Consider the following 26,335-nt stretch of genomic DNA (forward strand, 5'->3'; position numbering starts at 1 on the left):
ATTTATAATATAACAATTCCGTGAAATATCGACGTGATGATTCGATCGTGGAGAATTTGCTGTGAGTATAATGTTTTAGAAGAAAAAAAAATTTATCCCCTTATAAGTTGTTATTATTATTTTAAAGTGAAATAATCGCTTTTTAATATCAAAGATGATTATTATTAAATGATAATTTTGTTAATCTTTTACAGATATATATCCTACATTCGATATATTATTTTAAATTATTGGTATACTCTCGTGGTGTTTAATTGAGAACACGTCAAACTGTCAAGTAAAATAACGCGATAATTTTTTTAAAATGCATATATATGTATATACATATGTATAAATACCAATTAAAAATTTCTGACACATAAATTATGATCGATCGTTGGATAATACGGATAATTAAGCCGTAAATTGACAGACGATTTAATCCGTGTCTTGTTAAACCAAATTAGGTTGAAATTTTATTTCAATTTGTGCGTTATATGACGAATTTTTCAATCTTTATTCTTAGCCATATTGCATACCTTCCTCGTCGTTGTTATTGCAATTGACACGTTACACTTTTTCTTCCTATCATCTGTAATCAACGTTATTATTATCACGAAAACAGACGGTCAGTATGTCAAGCTATTCACCTAACTCGATCCAAGCGGTAAATTCCTGTATAGAGTGCATGGCTTACTGGTATAACGTGTATGTGTGTATGAATGTGTGTTTATTTATGTATATATATATATCGCACTTTGTACACCGAATGCTTCCATGAAAGAGAGAAAATTCCTTGTCTGACAAATTAATACGTAACGCGACTTGAAACACGAGACAATCCTTTGAGATAATTAATTAATCAGCAACTCTTTTAGAGATATATTTCAAATATTATCACCTGGATAATAAATTGCATCGATGACGAAAGAAGAAAGAAAAAAAAAAGGATTTTACAAGAAGTTTTAACTGTAAATATTGATACAGGCTTTAATAAATACACTCTGAAGTTGCATTTAGAAATTTTTTTTCCATCGATTTTAATCACTTTTTATAGACGAAAATCGTAGTTGAATATCAGTCTTGGAGATATTTGCAAAATTAACAAACTGGCGGTCATTTTTCGAGAAAATTTGAAATAGACGGCTGTTTTTTTTTTTTGTTTGTTTTTTTTTTTTTTTTTTGTAAAAAAATGTAGTCAAATTCAATATTTCAAGAAAACTTATGATTCATTCCAAGCCAATTAACATGCTGAATCTAAAACCGTTCGATTTTCGTGTCTAAAAGAGTGATTGAAATCGATAAAAAAAATTCTTTTTTATGCAATTCGAAAGTGTATTTATTAAGCCTAACAAAGCGTGTATCAATATTTGCAGTTATCACTTGTTAAAAAAATTCTTGCAGAAACACTTTTTTTTCCTCGTCAGTTGAGTAGACCACTTAAGCCGTTAAGCGTACAGGAAAGGCAAAGAAAAAAGAAAAAAAACTATAAATTATACATTATTTTTGTTGGATCAAGAGATTTGAAAAATTTCACACCTCTTTCTACTGTAAATGACTCAACGATTTGATATATCGTATATGTACAAGCAATTCAAATTGATAAGTGGAAGAAGAGAGAAGAAGAGAGAGAAAAAAAAAAAAAAAAACAACAGAAAACAAAGCAATAAATGACAATCTCTCTTCAAATAAAATTCAAACTCCGCGGTTGATTGTGAAAAATAATTATTCAGATTGCGGTATAATTAACGACATTAACGCATTTTATAATAAGTTTAATACGAAGGGATTTGAAGAGTTAAAGTATTTTTTTTATTTTATTTTTTTTCTACTTTTATATGTATAATCATTTGATTACTTTATAATCGTTTTTAGTTCGTAACAATCGCCAACAAGTATCTCGATTTTACTGAACGTTGTGATATATATATATATATATATACTAGTTAAAAATAATTATTTATATTCATATATCAGCTAGAAAGTCATTGATTAATTTTTTTTTCTTTTCGGATGTTGGAACAGGATTGAGAGCAGTAATAAAATAAAATAAAAAAAATAAAAAATTCTCTGCGAATTTCTAAAATCACAAAACATATCGGCAAATAAAATATCTAGTTTCGTGAAATTTTTCTTTATGTTTCTCTTTTATATATTTTATATTTAAAATATATATCAAAGCGTATTGTCATAAATTTCATCCACGACAAAATTTCACTCGCAACGTTTACTCGAATAACCGAAAAGTTTGCTCACGTTAACGCCGCATGATTCATAAAATACATATTAGTACACATATATAGCGTATGATGGGTACACATATTTGTTTTCTGTTTTTCGTTTTTTCATCTTTCTGAAAAATTATAAAGAAATTGAAATTATTTCGAATCATTTTGTCAGGTGATTCGAAAATCGGTCAATTATCATCGTGGTATGAATAATTCTTTGCCAAATAATGACGATACAAAATTCTCTTGCAAAAAGAAAAACAAATAAAACAGCCAAAAAAAAAAAAATCAAAAAAAATCAAAAAACGAAAAATTTCAAAGAATTCGAGCGCCGCTGTCTCAGCTGGGCAAATGACTGGAAATGAAATGTTTCTTATCATTTATCGAATATCGTAAAGTCCGTTAAATCCGTGACTGCCGTTCGATTTGTTTTATCATTTAATCAGAATCTAAAGTTGAAAATCATTGAAATTTATTTTCCCACGAAAAGCCGACCAATACAGCAATAACGATGTGCATTATTGCGCGTGTTACGTGTGATAAAAAATTTTGTTATTCAAATTTAAACGTGAATTTGGACACAACAAAAATTCTTAAGATATGTAGCTAGGCTATAGAAATCGCTTCCCTTTGACGTACAGCCTTAGAATATTCACGCAGTCTTGTGGTAATAAATCGTTACAATAAATAACGTGCGTGCTGTGCAAATGGACGACAAAAAAAAAAAAAAAAAAAAAAAAAAAAATATCCACCAAGAGATAAAAATTAAACAACGAATTCCTGTATTGCTAAAAGAATTATTATTATTATTATTATTATTATAGACGATTACAAGTTTGGTATTTGCGTTATGTTTCTTCGTTCATAGGAAGAGTCGTTTTCATTTTTTTTTTTTTCTACTTCTTGTCTGATATAGGTGATGTTGATTTTTTTTATCTCTCTCTCTCTCTCTCTCTCTCTCTCTCTCTTTCTCTCCGATAAATACAGATTAACGTATACATACGATTATAAATATTACAGCCAAATCCTTTGAACGACCGACGTACATATTGCAGTGAGACTTCACATATTCTATATTGTCAACGTCAGCTTTGCGTCTGCATCTTGTCAAGATATCAACGACTATGGTAGTCATACTTTTTATTCAAAATAAAAGATACTTGGCACGTGTAATTTAATTATTCTCGAAACGAAAATTAAAAGTGTGAAAAGGAACGAAACGGAAAGAAAAAAATAATAAAAATCAAAAAAATCGAACGATTACCTTAGTTTTGTTAATTTTTTTTTTTTTTTTTTTTTTCTTCATTTTAAATTTCCGTTACACCGAAACACAAGTTATAAAATTATAGGTTCATTTTGAACTATGACGTAGCGATCGCGCTCGAGCCGTAGGAGGAACGCTACGCGTGCTGACGTCACGGGACAGCAACGAATCCGCAATGTGGGCGCGAAATTCGAACGGTGTCGGTTATCGTCATCGGTGATAAAAAAAAAGAGGAGAAACAAAGAAAGATTGCCAAAGTGAAAAGTGAATCTTTTTGTGGATTTGTGAAGATTGTTCGCAAGGTGCTGAGTGATGACAAAAAAAAAAAAAATTGACTCCGATATTATCTGTTCTAATTGAATCGAACAACGAAACTTGTACGAAAAACAAATTTATTAAGAAAAAAATCAGATCAATTTTATACATCGTTGAACAAACTGTCACGTTGAACAGTCTTGAATAATAATAAAAAATGAATAACGAGATGTTCTAAGGGTTTAATAAAGTTAATTTCTTTCCTATCTTTTGGAAAAATACGATCAACACGATTCTTACAAATTTGAATAAAAATACAAAATATACCTCAAGATTTTTTTCCTCGAGGAACTTTTTTGACATAAGAATAACCGAATTCGCACGAACTAAACCGAGCGTGCGAAATCACTCAGACTCCGTCAAAAGTAATGCAAAAACATTTGTTCATATTGAATATCAAACAATTTTCAATAAACTTTACGGAACAATATTTTATCATCGACATTTAATATCGCTTAGAAAAAAAAATAAAAATAAAAAAAAAAAATACAAACAATTCCGTATCGTGAGAAAAAAATAATCACCGAACAAATTTAATTACTAAATGACGGTCATTAATAAAATAAATAAAAAATGGTGGACCAAGGTATCACATAAGGACGTCCATATTTCTCTGCGGCACCGGAATTTCTCACCACCTCAGGTTAACTGAGATCTCATCAAAGTAAACACACCTGATTACATATAAGTCGGTTTTAAGGCTCGCAGATAGTAGAATCGCTCTGTTGTTCTCAGAGAGCGCCAACAGCCGACGAAAGCTGGTCGGGTCGTTTAACGCAACGTTATTATTATTGCACACGACGTACACACGTAGTTATTAGGGTTGAAAATATTATCGGAATGAAATTTTATCAAAATTTCTGATTCGCGTTGAAAAGAGAAGAAGAAGAAAAAAAAAAAGAAAAAAAAAAAAAAACCCGAAAACAATTTATCGCTTCCTTAATTATTATACGACGCGACAGCAGTGAACGAAAATAATGTTTTCGCAGATTAAACTTTTTTGTAAGTCAGATTCAATATAATTCAGCTTTATCATCATCATCATTATAATCATCATCATCATTATTATTATTTATAGTTTTTTTTCATTAATACTGTTATCATTGTCGTCGTCGTGTTGACATGAGTATTTGAAGAATTTGAAAATTCATTCATTGCTATTTGCATTACTCGTCGATTAATATCCAGTGAAATAATTCTCATATGATGACAATGTTAGTAATAATAATAATAATAATAATAATAATAAATGATAATAATTACAACAATATAAACCAAACGCAGTAAAACAGTGTCGTCGAGGTTATATACGTGAATCTAACGCGAAAATACCAGTGAATACCTGTATATATAAAGGTAATAATAATAATAATAATAATATTAATAATATCAATATCGAGTATTAATATTTCATAATATTACAATAACTTACGGACATGATATTCTTCATCTGTCATTTGAAAGCCGATTTTGCGTAACGAATAATATTTTTAATATTATCCATAACAATATAATAATAATAATAAATAAAATGAAACATAAAAAACATTTGTAACAACAGTCAAGTATGATGATAACGCACCAAAGAATCATATGGAAAAATATTAATACCCTGGTGCAATTTTTTTGACAAAACAAAAAAATTTTTTAAAATATTTCCTTGTTGGATCCAAGAAATTTTTTAAAAATAAAATCACCGTCCGATACGTCGACAATACGATTTCGAATCGACGGAATAATAAATTGCTCGCACGAAAGTGTACGAAAGAAAAGTTGAATTAATAAGAGTGAGAAAAAACGAAACCAAACAAGAAGAAAAAACCAAAAAAAAAAAGAAAAAAAAAAGAAACAACATTTTTAATATAATTTTATACATATATACATATATATATGCATACTGCATTACTTGATCCTGGTGGTTATTCGTGATAGACACGTATGGATGCGATTTCGAGTATCGTTATCTGGGGTTTTTTTGCAAAGCGTTTGATATGCAGAAAAGAAGAGAAAAACGTGGCCAAAGTGAGAGGAAAAAAAAAAAAAAAGAAAAAAGCAAACAACCCGGGATAGACATGACAATAAATCAAAATTTTACAACCGGTTTTTTATATTTATATTACGCAATTTGATACGTTAAAATTGGACTTCTCACCGTTATCAGTTAATGCGGATGTGTGTAATAAGTATACAGCAGCTGTATAATCTAAACCGCGTTACTTCAGTTTTGATACATGCAAACATAGTTGCTTCGACACCTCAGAACGATGCGGAATACCGAAAACCGATCAGATTCCGATCATGTGTGCGTATATATACCGGGTGTCCCAGACCACCCGTTATATTACAAAGTTAATGAGAATGATGAGAAAACACTATCGTTTTTTTTTTTTTTTTTTTTCAATCCGATTTCTGAAGATAAAAAGAACTTTCGTGCGGACATATCGCAAGTTAAATTGTAAAGATAATTTTGGGTTCAAGAATGACGTTTTTTTTTTTTTTTTTTTTTTTTTCTTTTAAACCGTTCTGTCAAACAAAAGATGCATATTTTTTCACGTGGAATTCGAATCTGTCATAAAAATATGCCTGTGGTATTGAGGAAAATGGACTTCCGGTTTGAAAAATGCATTTCCGGTCTGCACCGGAGATCGTCAATATCGTCATTCAATAGGGCAGGCTCGATATAGCCATGCTGGATTTTCAAATTTTCGAAAAAATCAGTTCAACCAGTTTTTAGAAGGTAGTTTTATATCCAAAAAATCGGTTTTACCTTTTTTTTTTGTATCCATTTCTCGAAGCAGAATGGCTGAAACGAGTATTTGAGTAAAAATTCGTGTTTTTTTAATTCATTTTTATTATTATTGTTATTTTTTTTTCACTCTTTCGCGATACGAATGCAAAAAATGGAATCGAATCCAAAAGTAATGAGATTATTACAGTACATAAAAAAGTTTCCTTTCATTTATTCGTCGTATTTCTCGTTACTATAACGATATTGCTTTCCGTTAAAGATATTTTCATTCATTGCTCAAGTTCAAAATCAATTCGAAAAATTTATCAAACTCGACCGAATTTCATGTGGGATTCTAAATTATGAAAAAAAAAAAAAAAAAAACCAAGCATGTAAATGTGATAACGTAAATCTGTTATCTCGAATGACTGTGACAGAAAATAATAACGACGATATTATCGTAATAATTGTTAAAAAATTAGATCAAGAATGAATCGAAAATCGACAAATTCTCTTCCCAGCATTAACAATATTTCTACCGAGAATTTATTATCATAGTCATAGATCTATTGTGAAGGTTTTACCGTTAAAAAAAAAAAAAGAAGAAAAAAACAAACGGAAACAGGTAATTACAAATTCCGTGAACGTGATGGTCGTTTTTTAACGATTATAAACAACAACGTCTTACGGCACCATTTGCGAAGATAAGATCCGCATATTTAAATTGTTTAAAACCCCGCTAATCGCACGATATATATGCGAAAGTGCAAAAAAAAAAAAAAAAAAAAAAAAAATTCTACATATCTTAATTATATGTATGTTTAATTACTTCCGTAAAACTGTCAGTTTCAATTTTTCGATTGATAACGGTGTCGGTTTTTTTTTTTTTTTTTGCTTCGAATGAATGAGAAGTGAAAAAACTGAATTTGAAATTGAAAGAAAAAAAAAAAAAAAAATAAAATAAAATAAACAGACACCAACAAACGATGACAAAAATTTTTCATCGGATTCTTTTGTTTTTTATTAATATAGGCGCGGGAGTTCCGCAGAGATGGGTTTTTGCGGTGATGGGATTTTTGGCGGTGACGAACGCATATACGATGCGAATTTGCCTGTCACTCGCCATAACCGAAATGGTTAGATCGTCCGGAAGTTCGTCGAATGATACCAGCCTCGACGATACGTGCCCAGATGTCGATTCTAACACAACAAGTAGCAGCAACAGTAGCAGTGGTACTTTCGAATGGAGCGAATACACGCAAGTGAGGAGGAGAGAATTTTTTAATTATTTGTTGTTATTTTAGTTTCGTTTTTTTTTTTTCTTCAAAATCATCTTAATTTTAATAAAGTAGAAATCGATCGTCGGATAATCAAGAATTTTAATACTTTTTGAAATCATAATTCAACGGAGTCTACTTTATATATTAATCACATAGTAATAATAATAAATAATAATAATAATCACAAGAAAAACTCTTGCAAAAAATGACTACAAGAAATCCGAATAGAATTATATCTGTAGTAAATTTCATCAGAATTGTATAGTCGACGCTTTTCAATTTGTTGTAGAAAAATTTTTGATAAAAAATCGTGTTCCGAGTAAAGTAAGAATAATTATAATTATACAGTTACAATCCCTTCATCGAATTTCAAAGCTCACAATCAAAATGATACTGTATATTAACACGCATCAAATCCTTTTCAAATCGCATGAAAAACATCTTTCAAAATATAGTAGATTCGTACGATTTTTTCACTCAAATATGGCTCATAAATTTTCCTAAAACGTGTTTTTTCTATTGTTGTTTTTCAAAATTTTTTTTCAAACGGTATCGCTGAATGAGTAATCAATTTTAAAACAAAAAACCCCCTAAGTCCAATAAAAGTTTCGGCAAAATCATTAAATTTTGGTAGTTTTTGCGATCTTACACCCTCTAGATCGCAACCACCATCTTGGATTTAGAAACTCTGATATTCCGTCTTCAGATTTCTGATCGTCGACCCGTAAAAACTCTCGTTTAACGAAATTCAGTCCAAAATATTGAGTGGAAAAAAGTGTTTGGTAGGCAAAGATGGGGCAAAGTAGGCCCCTTAAGAAAATAATGCCTAAAATCAGAATAAAATGTTTAGTTTTAACACAAACAATTATGTTAAATTATTATATAGCTTTCTTGAGAAAAATTAATCATAAATTTAAGTTCAGTAAATCATTCGACTTTGACGAGTTGCGAGTAAAAGCACAACCGCAAACTTTTCGCATACTATAATCTGTGCAATTACTCGAATAAATGATTTCCGAATAATTCAAATTCAATAAAAAGTTCAGCTGAAGAAATTTTATCCCTTGTTATTTAAAAAAATTTCACGGGGGGCCCAATTTCCCCCCAATTTTTTTGAGATATCAAGAATTTTAAGGTGCCCACTTTGCCCCACCCTACATAATATACACTGTATTTTAAGAGTTTTTCCAAGCTTGTGAATATATTCGATATATTCGATGAATAGGATCAAGGTTCTAAAAATAAAAAAAATAAAAAAATTTAAAAAATTAACGTATCTCCGTCGTTTTCAAAACCACATCGTTCTCATCCCGCAGGGTATAATCCTGTCCTCGTTCTTCTGGGGTTACATAATAACCCAGCTTCCCGGAGGAGTGCTGGCGGACAAATTCGGGGGCAAGTACACCCTGGGCCTGGGTATATTTTCGACAGCGGTGTTCACCCTCCTAACGCCGGTGGTGGTCGAGTCCTTCGACGCGACGGGCCTGATCGTCCTGCGGTTCCTAATGGGCCTCGGGGAGGGCACGACTTTCCCGGCCGTGAACGTGCTGATAGCCCAATGGGCCCCACCGCACGAGCGTTCGAAAATTGGGACAGTCGTAATGACGGGAGCGCAGGTAGGAACCGTCCTTGGAACGGCGCTGTCCGGTGTTCTGATCCAGTATTCGTCTCTGGGCTGGCCGACGGTCTTTTACGTCTTCGGGGCCTTCGGCGTGCTCTGGTTCTTCGTTTGGCTGCTGCTCTGCTACAGCACGCCCGCGACGCATCCCTTCATTACCGACCGGGAGAAGCGTTACCTCCACGAGACGATGAACGAGCACACGCACAAGCGCGGCGGGCCAACGCTGTGGGGCCGCATCCTGCGATCGGGTCCGCTGTGGGCCCTGGTAGCCGGTAAGGTAGGGCACGACTGGGGCTTCTACACGATGGTTACCGACCTCCCACTCTACATGAGCAACGTCCTGAAGTTCTCGATACAGGCTAACGGATTCCTCTCGGCGTTGCCGTACGTCGTCATGTGGGTTGCCAGCATCGCCTCGTCATGGCTTGCCGACTGGCTTATAAAGCGAGAAAAAATCGGCATCACGAACGTCCGGAAGATTTGCACGACGATCGCCTCCGTCGGGCCAGCCATTTTCATAATCGCCGCTTCCTACGCCGGCTGTGACCGCACCGTCGTCGTGGTCCTCTTCACCCTCGGTATGGGCCTGATGGGCCCGTTCTACCCTGGCATGATGGTGAACGCGATAGACCTGAGCCCCAACTACTCGGGGACGCTGATGGCCATCGTCAACGGCATAGGCGCCATTGCTGGCATTCTCGCGCCCTACGCCGTCGGCGTTTTGACGCCAAATCAGACAATCGGCGAATGGAGAGTCGTATTTTGGATAACTTTTGTCGTCTTTTTTGTCTCAAATCTCGTTTTCGACATTTGGGCCGACGGCGAGGTTCAACCTTGGAACGATACCACGGAGGAAAACGAACGACAGGCGAGGAAGGAGATTGAGAGTAAAAATGAACAGGGAGTCGCCAATTATGCCCAGCCGAGAAGCGGAGGCAACGTCGTTACGTGAACCGAATTTTTCCGCGCTCACTTTATTTTATTACAAATCGCTGAAATAACGAGGAAAAACGAAGAATAAATCCTCACCGTCGTTAACTGGTGAAAATAATTTCTACGATTTTTAACAAATTTTTTTTTTTTAGGAAAATTGGAACATTCGTACAAATCCGAAAAACAAAAAAAAAATCGTTTTCGTACAAAATAAAATAAATATGCATAGTTTCTGATATAAACTTTTTTTTACATTTTCATGAAAGCTTCCAATTTTTTCACTAAGAAATCTACAAGCTATTACTATTTTCAAAATAAATTAACAATTCTCTATCAAAAACTATACAATTTTGTAAAAATTCGAAGTAGTAGAAATTTTCACCATGGTTGTATGGTTTAAGTTACTCCAATATTTTTTTCAACTTCTCGTCTAAACGCATCCGTCGTACTAGTCACTCATACTTGAGAATTTTCTTCGTTTTTCCAATTTCATTTATCGTCGTCGCTGCCCATTTTCGATGTTTGCATAACATGCATAAAAAACTCGTCGTCGTTCTCGGTTTTCCAACTTTCGTTCGCAATTTTAAACTGATCGGTTTGTTAGGAAAAATTGGCCAATTTTTTGCGAACTGCAATGAGCATATTAATCTATATATATATATGTGAAAACTCTGAAGAAGAAAAAAAATAAATAAACAAATTAAACAAATCAACGAAATGAAGTATAACTATTTGTAAAAAAAATTTCACGGCTCTACGGTTTTTCATGGATTCAGTTTAGTTCGATTACTACAACAGTAATGATTACTAAGTACTAATTACTAAACTAAGAGAAAAAAACAAAGACAATGATAAAAAAAAATTTGAAACGTTTCTTAAGCAGTGATCGCATGATAATCATGCAAAATGCATCTTGGAAAACTCATCGTCATGCACTCTGACCATTATTCTTGTTTTTCTTTTTTTGTAAATATTTAGATCGTATATATATATATGTAGATAGACACAGAATATTAGAATGTAATATAGTGTTTAAAATTTATTTAAATATGAATGTAAATTAAATAGGTCTATAGACGTTAATATATATATATTACATATGCCTATACCTACTTTAAGAAAGTTTTAATCACTTTATTTATGTACCGCTAACGAATAAATTTTAATACGTACACTATGAATAAGATTTATGATTTTTAATTGATACATTTAATTGATCCCAAAATTGTTATTCATTTGCAAGATTCACCAGAGAGAGAAAAATTCGACAAATTATTAAAAATTGAGCTGAGGTTATCGTTTTAAATGAAAAAACCCTTTATTTTGTGATTTTTATGATTGTGAGTTCGGATTTCTTATCGCTTAGTGCGTCAATGCGAAAAATCAAAATCCATCATGAATGTTTATGATTCACTTGATGCTTTTATTGCACCAGCATAAACTAAAGTATGCGGCAATGTTTACAGACAGTCGCAAGATAATTTAGAGAAGTTCGTCGACACTCAATACAATTTAAGTTAGAAATCTTTGAAGTCAAGTTTTTTTCCATCACACTTTTAATCTCGGTTTAATAATATACATTTTTTACGTAGAGAAACTAGAATTTCAAAATTCAATTCCGGATCCTCATCTTGCGAGGAAAAAAAAAATTATACTGCATTATTTTTTCAACTATAATTGAAAGTTGAGTTTGCAAATTATTCTGTTCTTCATCCGCAGTTGTTTTTTTTTTGCGCAGAATTATTATTTTTCAATTCGCAAAAACTTTCCGAGGGATCCAAATAAGAGATAAATTGGCTATGGATGACTGTAGAGATAAAAAAAAGGAGAAAAAAAAGATCGTCGCATTGTCAAATGGAGTTTTTTTTTTTTTTTTTTTTGCGCAGAATTATTATTTTTCAATTCGCCAAAACTTTCCGAGGGATCCAAATAAGAGATAAATTGGCTATGAATGACTGTCGAGATAAAAAAAAAAGGAGAAAAAAAAGGATCGTCACGCTGTCAAATGGAGTTTTTTTTTTTTTTTTCCTTACTTTGAAAAATAATCACAACGTGATAAAAATTTTCCTAGATTTTAAAGATAACTCGCACATAGAGACGTTGGCGTGTGAATGTATGTATATATGTATATCTAGATTTATTCGCGGTTAATCCTCGATTTAATACTATATAGATGTTCGGATTCTGCGATAATCTAGTAATTGGTGACAACAAATCATCATACAGCCGAGGTCAGCAGATCGATAACAAGGAAAACAAAGTTTATCGTAGTTAACAGTATGAGCGTTTCACGAGTATTCTCATTGACTTTGACAAATACACTTTCAATGGATTACACAGCGAGTATATAAAGTCTTTCGGCAACTGTAAAACTTCTTATTCGCGTCCAGATACCAGAGTTCTTAATTAGTCAAGCCCGATTCACCTGAATTTCAAAATCAAACCTGAATCGTCACTCTTATCAAAGCATTTTTTATTTATTATTATTATTATTATTAGCATTTCAATATCGAGTTAGTTTTTTTCCATTCAATAGCGATTCTTTTCGCAACGATGCTGTCATTTTGGAGAAAACTCAGTACGTATAGTACATAAATATATTCGTCGGTGTCATTTTGTTAGAAAAAAGAAAAAAACACAAAATATAATTAATTGAAAACAAAAAAAAAATTCCAACAATTCTTTTAATCAATTTTTCCTGAAGTTTTAGGAACAACTTCAAACCTGCAACAAGAAAACAAAACCTGACACAAACGATATCAGATTCAATTTCTTTCATTATCATTTTCCTCTTCGTGTGTGTATTTTGCTTCCGTTCCTAGGACTGAATTGTTGTTTTTTCTTTTGTCCTCTTATTTTTATCAGAATTTTTTTCATCAATGCGAAAAAAAAGACGAAAAAATAAACAAAATTGAACTGACGCGTATACGATAGATTTTTTCGAAAAAGTGTGACAAATATGGCAAAAAATACGAGGAAATAAAAAAAAAAGAAGGAACACGGTTTCTCTTTTATTTTTTCGGATTAAGGTCAACGGAAACGCGGAAGATAAAATTGGAATCAACGCGTTGCACCTGCTTTTTTCGTATTTAATTGACAATCGGAACAGATAATAAATTAAAATGTGTGCTGATATAAATAAAATAATAATGTGTAATGATGTCGAAATCGTATAAATTAAAAACAAAGCAACTGGCATTAAATTACTAGAGTGAATGTGTCGATTGAAAAACGAACGACTCGTTGAATTTCAAATTTTGCGAAAAACGAAAATAAAACCATTGATACGTAATAATTTAAAAAAAAAAAAGAAAAAAATAAATAAAATAAGAAGGACAAAAAATAACCCAAGGAAAAATCATCGGTTATTTATTTTTTACCTTCTTTGGATTCATAAGTTGGTATTCTTATTCTTCAGATGGTAAATTACAGCAGCGATGGATAATGGCAGTGATGGCATGCTTGGCCTTAACGAACGCTTACACAATGAGAATAAGCCTGTCACTGGCGATAACGGAAATGGTCGCAAGCAAGGAATCGTCATCGAACGATACAAGTTCAGACGATACTTGTTCATCGATTGCAGATTCCACCTCTTCGAGCACCAGCAACGGTGGCACTTACGAATGGGATGAATATACGCAGGTTATAAATTATAATTTTCATAATCAATCACCTTGAATTCGAGTTCGAGATGTTTTTTTTGTTTGTGATTTCATGGACGGAAAACTACGTTATTGCTTGAAAATAAAAAAAAATAAAAATTCGATAAATTTCAATAGTTCGAAAAAAAACACAAAAAAAAAAAAACGGTACAATACTGTAAATAATTTATTCCAAAACTTCAGCGACGTTCTTTACTTCTGACAGTTATCATTACTGTAGGATGCTTCCGAGTAAGCACCGCAGTATGTTGGGTTGCCTACTACCGAGGGGAACAAACATCGATACGAGTTATCGGTATCGAACTAGAACTGGCCGTTTTGCCGAGTTGTGTGGATTTGGCCGAGCAGTTGTTTCGTTGTTTATAACATAATATAATATGCTGAAGCAAGCAGTGATTGCGTTCTGGAGTCACGTGGAGTGATACGACTCGATTTAAATTGACTAAAGTAAGATTGACTCGGTAGGTCTGCTGTTTTACCGATATTTGTCCGCCTCAGTGGTAGGCAATCCAACATACTGAGGTCCTTACTCGGAAACACCCTGTACTCATCGGAATACGGTTTAATTCAATAAAAATCGGAGGATGATAGATTCTGCTACAGAAATGAGTTGTACAGGTCAAATGTTCTACAGACTCGTTTCTACTGAAATATTTTTCTAACGAGTAATTTAATTTTCTAAAAAATGGGGATTCAAGATTCACACTAGATATAATCCCGAATGAATTATTCTACGGAATATTATTATTCTACAAAATATTTTTTTAAAGGAAAATTCTTCGACAGAATATTTTGCTACAGCTCATTTTTCAACACAAATTTAACTACAGATTGTGTTTGGCACAACATACGTTCAGAGCAGTCATCGAATCGGCAAAATCATACATTCAATCGTCAATTTCGTACATTTTTATCTGATTTCATTTAATATAATTGATTTAAATTTAAATTATTTGTGTTAAATTTATGTGTGTGCGTGTGTTGTGTCGAACGTGTGTTATGTTGGATCTGTGAAACTGAAAAACTATTCTGTAGAAAAATTTCCTTTAGAATAATTCATGCAGAATTATTTCTCATGTGAATCTTAAATTAGCCATTTCTGTAGAAAAATATTCACTAAAAAAAATATTTCTGTAGAAACGAGTATGTACAACATTTGCCCTGTAGAACTAATACCTATATAATCGATCCTATTCCATTACGTAACAGTAGGGTGGTGCAAAAAAACTGACTACTTTTTTTTTTTCTAGTCTCGTGTGACAAAATGTTAGTTTTTGATGTTTTAAGAGCCCAATCCAAAGGACAGCTCAAAAAAAAATTTAAGAGGACGCGCCAAATTTTTTAAAACGTCAAAAATCGTCAACAAATTAAATTAAAAAAATTATATTTTCAGTATTTTATTTGATTTTCAATTCATGTCGTGGTGTATTGTTATCGATTCTTTCTTACTAAATTAAAGAAAAAAAATTTGTGAAATTTTAATATGAATATTAAAAGTTCGCTCGAAAGATCTAAAGAAATGCACCAAAAAATTGAAAAAAAATTATGAGCGACCTTTCAAAATTCAAATTTTGAACTGAAACTTCCGGAAACTTATTTTTTTTTTTGTCTATAAAATTATACCGTAACGAGAAGAAAAATTGAAGAAAAAAAAAATCGATTTTTGACGATTTCTGAAGTTTCAAAAAACGTGGAGCGACCTCTTAAAAAATTTTTTTGAACTGTCCTTTGGAGTGGGCTCTTAAAACATCAAAAACTAACATTTTGTCACACAACACTCGAAAAAAAAAAAAAAAAAGTAGTCGGTTTTTTTGTGCCACCCTAACCTAACAATGTAAGCACATTATCTTGTAATTCGAAAGAATATCACTAGAATTTTCCAGTGAATTTTGCAGATTTCTAATGATTTACGACACTTTTCAGGGAGTGATCCTGTCGAGTTTCTTTTGGGGCTACATAGTGACCCAAATACCGGGAGGAATCCTGGCGGACAAATTCGGCGGCAAGTACACCCTGGGTCTTGGAATCCTGTCGACAGCGATATTCACCCTTCTGACACCAGTGGTGGTCGAGACATTCGACTCGACGGGTCTGATAGTCTTGCGAGTCCTGATGGGACTCGGCGAAGGAACGACATTCCCAGCCCTGAACGCGCTCATAGCCCAATGGTCACCGCCGCAGGAAAGGTCGAAGATCGGGACGCTCGTGATAACGGGAACGCAGGTTGGAACCATACTCGGAAACGCGGTTTCCGGTGTGCTGATAGAGTACTCATCGATCGGGTGGCCAGTCGTCTTCTACGTCTTCGGGGGCCTCAGCGTTCTGTGGTTCGTGGTCTGGACGCTGCTCTGCTTCAGCGGTCCGGACACGCATCCGTTCATAAGTGACGCCGAACGGAAGTACATCTTGGACTCGATGAACGAGCAAACGCGAAAGCACACTGGGCCCATTCCGTGGCGCCACATGGCCACCTCTGCTCCGCTGTGGGCCCTCCTAGTCGGTAAGTTCGGGCACGACTGGGGCTTCTTCACGATGGTTACCGACCTCCCACTCTACATGAGTAACGTCCTGAAGTTCTCCATATCCTCCAACGGTTTCCTGACCGCTTTGCCATACGTGGCGATGTGGATCCTGAGCAATTTGTCCTCCGTCCTTGCCGACTGGCTTATAAAACGTGGAAAGATGTCGACCACCAACGTCCGCAAGGCTTTCACCACAGCCGGCTCCGTCGGACCAGCGATTTTCCTCGTAGCGGCGTCATACGCCGGATGCGACCGCGTCCTCGTCGTCACTCTTTTCGTCATTGGAATGGGACTGATGGGACCATTCTACCCAGGCCTTATGGTCAACGGTGTTGACCTCAGTCCCAACTTCTCCGGGACCATGATGGCCATGATGACTGCGGTTGGTGCCGTCGACGGAATGCTGGCGCCATACTTGATTGGCATACTCACTCCAAATCAGACGATCGCCGAGTGGAGAACCGTATTCTGGATCACCTTCGTCGTGCTGTTGGTCGCCAACCTCGTCGTACTGTTCTGGGTAGACGGTGAGGTCCAGTACTGGAATGACCTCGAAAACCATAGCCAAGATCGCAAGGACTTTGATCACGAATCGACTCCCAGTGAACGAAACGTGAGTCTGGAGAGCAAGGCTGCTCAAAATCATTTCGAGGTGAAATGATTCGTTTTTAAAGTCCATTGGACCGAGTTTTTTGAGCTGACTCTCCGGTACCATATGGCAAAATGTGATACCGACGTCACTTATCATCCGTAAAATCAAAGGCACTGTTGGTTGTTGTTCTGAATTTTGAACCGCTGTCTTCAGATCTACTACAAAAACCGCAGACGCTGTTCAAGAACTAAATTTTTTTTTTTCTTTCTTGTCATAGGAAAACGGCTAGTGATCGATTCCATATGTCGTCGTAGACTTCAGGTTATACTTTGTTGCTTAGATTAAATCAAAAAAATTACCACCAGTTTAAACAGTGGCGTGAAAATGGAACGTAATCGTTTTGCGTATAGAAAAATCTCATTATTTTAATTCTAAGGTGTACTTTGTGATAGTTCATTAAGACGTTGTAAAATGATCTTCGATATCGAACACATATACACATTTCCATTGATCCTTAATATCTAATACACCAGATACGAAAATGAACGCAGTTCACTGATCATATCAAAATTACCATTCAATTTTTTGCCCCCCTTCATTCTTTATTCTTTTTATTACATCAGCTAATTTACTCAGGAATGTTATTGAAGTTCTGGAGAGATTTCCAATCCAGGTTTAAAATGTTCACGCTACGTACATTCGGAAGATAGTGTATCTTCGCATGAATTTGTAAAAAAGTAAAAAAAAAAGATAATGAAAAAAAATTATGAGTCAACGATAAGAAGAATTTCCAATTGTTATGATAAATTATTAAACTTGTTCACAGCTGCATTTGAAGCACACACACACACAAACAGATAATAATAAATGCTTCAAACAATGTCGTCGTTGCTTCCGCTCATTTGGCGAGTTGATTAGATAGTAACGAGGCAAAATCCAGGCCCGTAATTGCAAAATACGAACTAATTGCCAGTAAAATTTAACGAAATTATTTTTATGTAGATTACGCATGGAGATTACTGGCTGATAATAAAAGAACTTTTTTTCTACTGATATTTGCGAGGACTTTTGATAATTATCCGCAAAATCATTCAATTCAATGGGAAAAATAAATCGTTGATAATTTGATGAAAAGCAAAAAAGCTTTTTGTGCGATAAAATTTTACCACAATTTGACGATCTGACGAATATTTTCCTTCTCAACATTCGAGGACGATGCAATGTTTAAGAAATAATAATTTCGATTTTTAATATTTATCTGTTATCGTAATTATAGTCACTGAATTTTGCAATTTGACTATTTTCGCGGGTCAATTAATTACAGTTGAAACGAGTTACTTATGATGAAAAATTTTGGGATTTGGAATTCGGTCCGAATACCAAGTTTAGATACGCTTGGATTTCCGAATGCGTTTCAGGAATGAAGGCTGACATTTTTGATGCCAGACCGACACAAATCTCATACAATATAAGTCAAGTAGCGTAACAGATTATCTTCAAGCTGGGTAAACGGTGATTAATCGTCGACAAGCTTCGCGGTGTTGATTTGATCTGGATAATAAATTTATCATTGTTATTTCTGCCGGATAATGAAGGAAGATAGTGATAATCTCACGTGTCCGATTCATCTCGTGATTTTATTACAAATTTATCTGTTTTTAAGATCATATATTACGTAGCTTTACCAATATCTTAAGATAAATCGTTTTAATAATTTTCGATCTCAATTACGTCGCATTCCTATCGATCGTTAAAATCGAATATCGCACGAGCCAAAGGAAGTGATTTGGCACGTTTCAGTTCACATTGGCAAAAATGTTAAAAAATTTTTTCATCGATATCTCGCCTTGATAAAAAAAAGTTCTCGAAATTTCACTGGAAACATATAAACTTAGTCTAAAAAAATCTTTAAAAAAAATTTGTTACTACCTGCTTTTCGCTCGAATTTCTTCATCTTATTTTAGATTCTCAACTCGGATGTAACATTTTTTACATCGTGATGATCAGCAGGAAAGTCACATTCACGTGTCAACATATCGGAAACGGGAAAATCCAGAAAACGTAAATAACCAGACTCCCATAAATAGAATGACAATACGACAAAAGATTATCCAATTTACAAACGCACTCTTGAATACTAGGAAGCACCGTGAGTATTACAAAAGCGATTGCATCGCGTCAATTTTACATTATGCTCACTATGACGTTGATCTTATTACATGATCAATGAAAACAAACATCGAGCTCTTGAAATGAAACAAAGTTCGTCAATAGTTTATACAATAATTTATTGAATCATAAACTGTCACAGAGTACTTAATGACAAAATTCAACGTTCCTGACGAATGAAATAAGCGTACCTACTCTGCGTCTTTCATCGGGTACTAAAGTAAAATTGAAAAAGTCAAATGGAAGAAGAAAAAAAGAGAAAAAATAATTAAATATTCAAAAAATTTTTCAGATCAATTCCTAAATTTTCCTCAACTTTTTCATTTCCTTTTTTCTTATTGATAAATCGATTACCTAGTTCTCCCACTGCAAGCCTCTGACAAGATGCACATGCTGAGTAAGTGTTATGTATTACCAAGTTGGTGGGGGAGTCGAAATCCCACTCGAGGTTCGAGAGTGGGATGGGTTTTCTGCTCTTAAGGGGATATAACTCATCGCGAAGAACGTTGTGAACGCTATTTACGCGTAGGCAAGTTAATTTTCAAATTGCTCTTAAGTAGAATCGGTCTGATCTTCAAACGGTGCAGACTGACTATATATTCTCCGGGTAGATTGAATTGAAAAAAGTTCACCTTCTCTTTAATCCATTTCCAATTTTCTCCCACGTGGATCATCGAACCAAAAAATCCCCGACGGATGTCTGCTTGATTTTTTTTTTCCTTCCATTTTTCCCTTTTCATTTTCCTTATTCATCGAAACTTCATCGCCGAATATTACAAGGATGTTTTCGTCTTGGACACTTTGTTGTAAGTTGAAACAAAATTTTCTCAACGTTTTTAAGGCACAAATTTTCGCATTGCTCAATTTTTTTTTTTTTTCTTTTTTTTTTCGTTGACACGTGTTTGCAATTTTTTTTACAATACGAATTTAATTTTCCTAAAATTCAATCGACATCAACAGTTCGAAAATATAAAAGCAAAAAGTTGTATTTTAGCCTGATACTCCCGTTTTCCATTAATGAGTACGCGAAAAAAACGATCGAAACAGAAGGTCGTAACAACCTTTTTTTCTGCGACCGCTCTAGAAACCACTAAAACGCATAGACAAATCAAAATCTGCGAAAATTTAGAAATCTTGTTAAAAAAATTATCGAAGATAAAAACGAAATGACGCGACCGCCAATTTATTTATTTATTTTTTTTTTCAATTGTAAACGCTCTAGAATCTACTGAAACGCGTAAACAATTGAAACCAACAAAGTTATACGGTGAGAATGTCGATTTTCTCAAACTCTACGCCAGAATATTGTTTTTTTTTATTTATAACTTTTTTTTTTTTTCATTATAACGGAATGAATCGAAATATATTTTTATGGTCGAATCAGTATCAGAAGGTCGTATCTACCAGTACATACGACCTTTTGCTCTTAATCAAACTGTTATTCAATTTCAAGGTTTTTGCCCACGTTTTCCTGTTTTTTCTTTTGCCCTTTTCAGAATCAAAAGGTCTTAAGGTGGCGCTTATGACGTTATTCCGTTGGACACGCGATATGAACGGATGTACTTGGGAGTTTGATTTAAAAACTATTTTTTACTCCTGTATATGTGTACCTTGTCAATCAGCCATAAATTAACGTTTGATCGTAATCTAAATAATTACCCAGACTTGTGCTTGTGTTACACAAACCCACGGCTATCGAAACGATCCATGTGACGATACGAGATTATCTGACATCGAGGTATTTGTACCAGTGCGTGAAACAACGGATAATATCTTTCTCTCGTGCAATTAATGTATGAAGTAGGGCGCTAAAAAACACAACGTCAATTGGTCGATCGATAAGAAAAATTTGTTCCTCGTTAATTATTAATCGATATAAAAAGAAAGAGAAAGAAAGAGAGAGAGAGATTTATCGATTTCCTGCTACCTGAATTTCGTACAAGAACAAACAAATTCGTTCGTTCGTTGTCTGTTCATTTTTCACTTCTTTCAAAATTTCTCCCTAATTGTTCCGAATGTTTTTTTCTACCGACAAATAAGAGCGAAGAAAAAATTTCCAAGACAATATTCAAAACTTGTTACACAAAACTCGAAGTCTCATATCGTAATCAATAAATGCGGAAAAAAAAAACACGACGCCAATGTAAAATCAAAGTTTGACAAGAGAGAAAAACTTGACTTTAGTTAAATTTTTCAACGTGACCGTCCAAACTTCAAAATTTATCAAAAGTATTCAAAAACAATTTAATTGCCTATCTTCGCGTAGAATCTCGATTAAAAAAAAATGAAACAAAAGAAAGTTATTCGTCTGTTAACCGATAAGGTAGTTTTTTCTATCGGCAAACCTAATTTTTCAAACGTTTCCGGAATTAAAATGATGAAAAAAATTTTGTTTTTTAAATTTCAAAGAATTTTAAAAGTAACTGCGATCTCGTGATATTTTTATATTTTTTACCCCTTTAATTTCACAGGTGGGAGAGTGCAGCAACGATGGGTGTTTGCGGTGATGGGATGTTTGGCGATAACAATGTCATACACGATGCGAATTACCCTGTCACTTGCTATCACGGAGATGGTGACAACCGCAACACCATCTTCGAACACCACGACCGTAGACGAAGACACATGTTCAGGAACTGTTTCCACTTCGTCGAATAGCAATGCCGGCGACACTTACGACTGGGACGAATACACGCAGGTAGAATAATGTTCACGAGTAACGTCATTTTATTTCTCAAGCTTCCGTCTTTCACATCAAATCTACCATTACATGGTGGTTCACCATTACCATTACCAACGTTAGGAGTTCTTTGTTTGGATTCGGTTCTTGGATTGAGTAGTTTGAATAATTTCTAACCTTTGAAGAACCTAGTCTTAGCAACTTTGGATTCAAGCTTCCGTCTTTCACATCGAATCTACCATTACATGGTGGTTCACCATTACCATCATCAACGTTAGGAATTCACTGTTTGGATCCGGCACTTGGATTGAGTAGTTTGAATAATTTCTAACCCTTGAAGAACCTAGTCTTAGCAACTTTGTTCCAAACTCGTAGAATGTGCCATTTGGAATCAGGGAATTCCAACATCGCAATGTAATTCTGCGATCTCGAAAGTCCATAAGTGATAAGGAAAGTCCATCCAGTGACCATAATCATGTGCATGTTGTACATTGATAGACGTAATTCCCAACTTTCTTACACACATACATAACGCTTCAACGATACTTACTGTGAGACTTGATCTACCTATTTGACAAATCTATAAATTACAATGGTTTGTTTAAGTTATCAGGAGTGTGATAACAAAACTACTGCTTACCATCAACAGATTAACATTTTTACGAGACGTTCATGTATATTATATATATATAATTTCATTGGTCTATGAAGACAGATATTCGTCAGAGTGTTTACGATGTAGCAGTTCAAGCCCTCAAGTAGCTAATCATTATAACAATCCCAATGAATAAGGAATCAAGCTGTAGAATCGTATCAAATATGAAACTGGTAGAAAAAAGTACACATGAAAACATGAGAGAAGCACTACTGCCATAGTTTAACGAGTAGGATGCAGACCGTCATTATGACCCTTTTAAATTACGTTCCAGGGAATCATTCTGTCAAGCTTCTACTGGGGTTACATAGCATCCCAAGTACCAGGAGGCATTATGGCGGATAAATTCGGAGGAAAGTACACCCTGGGTGCGGCGATACTGTCATCGACGACATTTACCCTGCTGACACCATTGGTAGTGAATAAATTCGACTCGACGGGATTGATAGTCCTCAGAATCCTGATGGGACTCGGTGAAGGAACGACGTTCCCGGCGGTGAACGTGCTCATATCGGAATGGGCACCACCGCAGGAAAGGTCGAAGATCGGGACGATGGTGATGACGGGAACACAGGTCGGAACGATCCTGGGAAACGCGTTGGCCGGAATCCTGCTCGAGTACTCGCCGATCGGGTGGCCGCTGGTTTTCTACTGCTTCGGTGGTCTCAGTGCCTTGTGGCTGGTGTCCTGGATACTCTTCTGCCACAGCAACCCGGACATCCATCCGTACATCAGTGAGGCCGAGAAGAAGTACATCCAGGACAAGATAAGCGAGAACACGAGGAAGCACACTCAGCCAATCCCCTGGCGCCACATGGCGACCTCCTTACCGGTGTGGGCTCTTCTCATCGGCAAGTTCGGGCACGACTGGGGCTTCTACACGATGGTAACCGACCTCCCAAAGTACATGAGCAACGTCCTCAAGTTCTCCATAACCTCAAACGGCCTCCTGACCGCTTTACCTTACCTGGCGATGTGGATCGTGAGTAATATATCCTCCGTCCTTGCCGACTGGCTGATAAAAAGTGGTAAGATGACGACCACCAACGTCCGTAAGGCCTTCACCACATTCGGCTCCATTGGACCGGCGGTATTCCTTGTAGCAGCGTCTTACGGCGGGTGCAACCGTGTTCTGGTCGTCATTCTCTTCATCATTGGTATCGGTTTGATGGGACCGTTCTACCCTGGGTTGATGGTCAACGCCGTTGACCTTAGTCCCAACTACTCGGGCACATTAATGGCGATAATGACCGCCGTTGGCGCCTTGGCTGGGATACTAACACCTGATGTAGTCGGACTGCTGACTCCCGATCAGACAGTGGGTCAGTGGAGAGTGGTATTCTGGATAGCATTCGCCGTGTTTATGGTGACGAATGTTGGGGTCCTGTTATGGCAGCGAGGTGATGTCCAATACTGGAATGATCTAGAGAATAACGATCAAGGTCGGAAGGACCTCGAGAACGGAGCGAAGCCCAGTGAACGCGATGAGAGTCCGGAAGGCAAGCCCGTCACGTAGAGAAACTTGTGTAAAATTGTAAAATTTTCATTGGTGCCCACAATCGTCTCGGTGTGTCGTGACTCGTTGTTAAAGACAATTGAACCAAGTTTATTGAGCAATCTCGTTGTTCTGTACACGCTAGTCTTCATCCAACTCAATTATCATGTGGCAAAATGTTATACCGACTCGTGTTAAAATTTATTAAGTCAGGGGCACTGGTGGATTCTCTGTTGAGTTTGGAATTGCCGTCTTCGGATGTACTACAAAAATGACAGACGCTGTTTAGAGACGTAATTTTTTTGTAATGGGAAAATGGATGGTGAATTAGTTAGCGAGTCGAATACTTCGAACTCGATTTCGATGATCGTAGTAATTCGGAAAAAATATCACCAGTTTGACACCATTTTCATCCCTGCTGTGAAGATGGATTGTAATCGTTTTGTGTGTGGAAAAATCTCATTTCTTCAAAAACAGTGTATTTATTGTAAGATTTAGTTCGTAATATAGTGAAATAATGCGTTTCATACGATGCTCATCGATTTCGAATACACATATTTCTAACGATTCTTAATGTCCAATCCACCAGATAAGAAAAGAAAACACACTGCATCAAGTTCAGAATCATTTCATTGAGTGTTTAGAATATATTGTTGTTTGTTTTTTTTTTTTTTTTAGTGAAGATAACTTTCTAGTAGCCTCGAAAGTTATTGTGAGGAATTTTGAAATGTATGAGCTGATAGTCTGCCTAGAGATAAAAACGGCATGCTAATAAAGGAAGACAAATTTTTGCGGACTGATTGTTTGACAGTTAAATTATAGTCTCTTTCAACCGGTCAGTCTTCAATTAAAATCCAATTCAAGTATTACCAAGAGATTGTAATCATAATTTGTTTTCTGTCCTTCTGGTTAGAAATTTTGAATACTTCTTCGTATTTTCATGGTATGTGCAAAATAAGGAGATAGTTGAGATGAGATCCGATAAGGAAGAAGAGCCGCGTACGAAGATTAACTAACCAGTGATTAGACAATAATTACTGCGATTCCATTGATTGGAGTTAAAAAGGGTTGCTACTACCACCACTGCTGTTACTTTTGTTTTGATGAGATTCTACGTGTTATTCGTAACACTTAGTTGGCGCGGTTAATGTTAAACGACTGTGTTTGTTCGCTTAGTAAATGCGTCTTGCGAGTGGACGATGCACGTTAAACTACATTAGACAATTTGCTGACAACGTGACCTTTTAAATTAGGAGAATTTATCTTGGGTACGGTTTACATTTCATTACCGCGTACTTTAAAGGTAATTTTAAACAAGTTAAAGAACTCGTCTACGTAGTTATTACTGTATCATGCTAATCAACCTTGGCTGAAAATTCTGTCTAATACATTACGCGATTGAAATTGGATTGAAATTTTACCGGATTTTTTAGCAAATTTATACAACTTTCAAAATTTTCGTGGGAAGTAAAATATGAAATGGCAATGAGTCAATATTTTATGAATAGTTCGATTTTACCTTAAATTTATCGCCATTTTGATAAATATCTTTGATTCAATGAAGAATTGGAAAATTTTTATCAATCAGTATGTTCTGAAGTCTCATTCGTCAATTGGTCTGAGCTACAGTTTACCTCTGTACTATCAGCTCATATCGATATCATTGGAAATTCTCGATTAAAAAAAAAAAGTAGTTAATTTTATACTTTACTTGCATTTTATTTTGTAATTTTTCATTTGCGACATGGGATCTGATTGAAATTCTATGTTGTAGATCTGAAGCTTACGTTAGATGCAATACATGAAAGCAAAAGGAACTGCGAATATCGTTGCAAGAATTGAGGTAGAAATGTGATAACCGAATCAATTAAGATTTCATACACCAATTGGTAACCAAATCAGACGATCGAGTGTGTGAACGTTGATATATGATCGACAAATTTTGCGGCACGAATCTGATCTGGATAAGAACATTCTGTGATTCTTATTTCCACAGTAACATGAGCAATGAACGTGATAGTCTCACGTATCGATGAATATTACAAATTTAATTTGCAAATTTGCCTGTATTCAAGGTGCAACGCTACGCGAACTGGAAATAATTATTTTGATAGTCCTCGATTCCAGTTACATGGCATTTGTATCCATTTTTCAAATCTTATATTGGAAATGTTATGAAAACTTCTAAATTTTCTTCTAGGTTTGAGAG

General features: G+C 35.0%; 3 protein-coding genes across 4 annotated transcripts; all 3 read left to right on the top strand.

The window, feature by feature from the left end:
* Positions 1-10,376, top strand: LOC124413950 (putative inorganic phosphate cotransporter). 2 transcript variants are annotated; one of them, XM_046894765.1, is made up of 3 exons: positions 1-61; positions 7,547-7,776; positions 9,111-10,376. In XM_046894765.1, the coding sequence occupies exons 1-3, from the start codon at positions 37-39 to the stop codon at positions 10,365-10,367; spliced, it is 1,512 nt and encodes a 503-aa protein (XP_046750721.1). In that variant the 5' UTR covers positions 1-36; the 3' UTR covers positions 10,368-10,376. The 2 variants fall into 2 exon arrangements, with proteins under 2 accessions (XP_046750721.1, XP_046750720.1); XM_046894764.1 differs by lacking the exon at positions 1-61 and adding an exon at positions 4,540-4,788.
* On the top strand, positions 5,509-24,653 carry LOC124413951 (putative inorganic phosphate cotransporter). Its single transcript, XM_046894766.1, has 4 exons — positions 5,509-5,518; positions 20,060-20,102; positions 21,768-21,994; positions 22,906-24,653. Exons 2-4 carry the CDS (start codon positions 20,078-20,080, stop codon positions 24,145-24,147), a joined length of 1,494 nt encoding a protein of 497 aa, XP_046750722.1. The 5' UTR covers positions 5,509-5,518; positions 20,060-20,077; the 3' UTR covers positions 24,148-24,653.
* LOC124414219 (putative inorganic phosphate cotransporter) lies at positions 12,880-17,196 on the top strand. The gene is made up of 3 exons (XM_046895196.1): positions 12,880-12,926; positions 13,767-13,993; positions 15,937-17,196. Exons 1-3 carry the CDS (start codon positions 12,902-12,904, stop codon positions 17,194-17,196), a joined length of 1,512 nt encoding a protein of 503 aa, XP_046751152.1. The 5' UTR covers positions 12,880-12,901.
* Positions 24,654-26,335: the final 1,682 nt, after the last annotated feature.

Source organism: Diprion similis, chromosome 13, assembly GCF_021155765.1.
Source record: "Diprion similis isolate iyDipSimi1 chromosome 13, iyDipSimi1.1, whole genome shotgun sequence".
Classification (NCBI taxonomy): domain Eukaryota; kingdom Metazoa; phylum Arthropoda; class Insecta; order Hymenoptera; family Diprionidae; genus Diprion; species Diprion similis.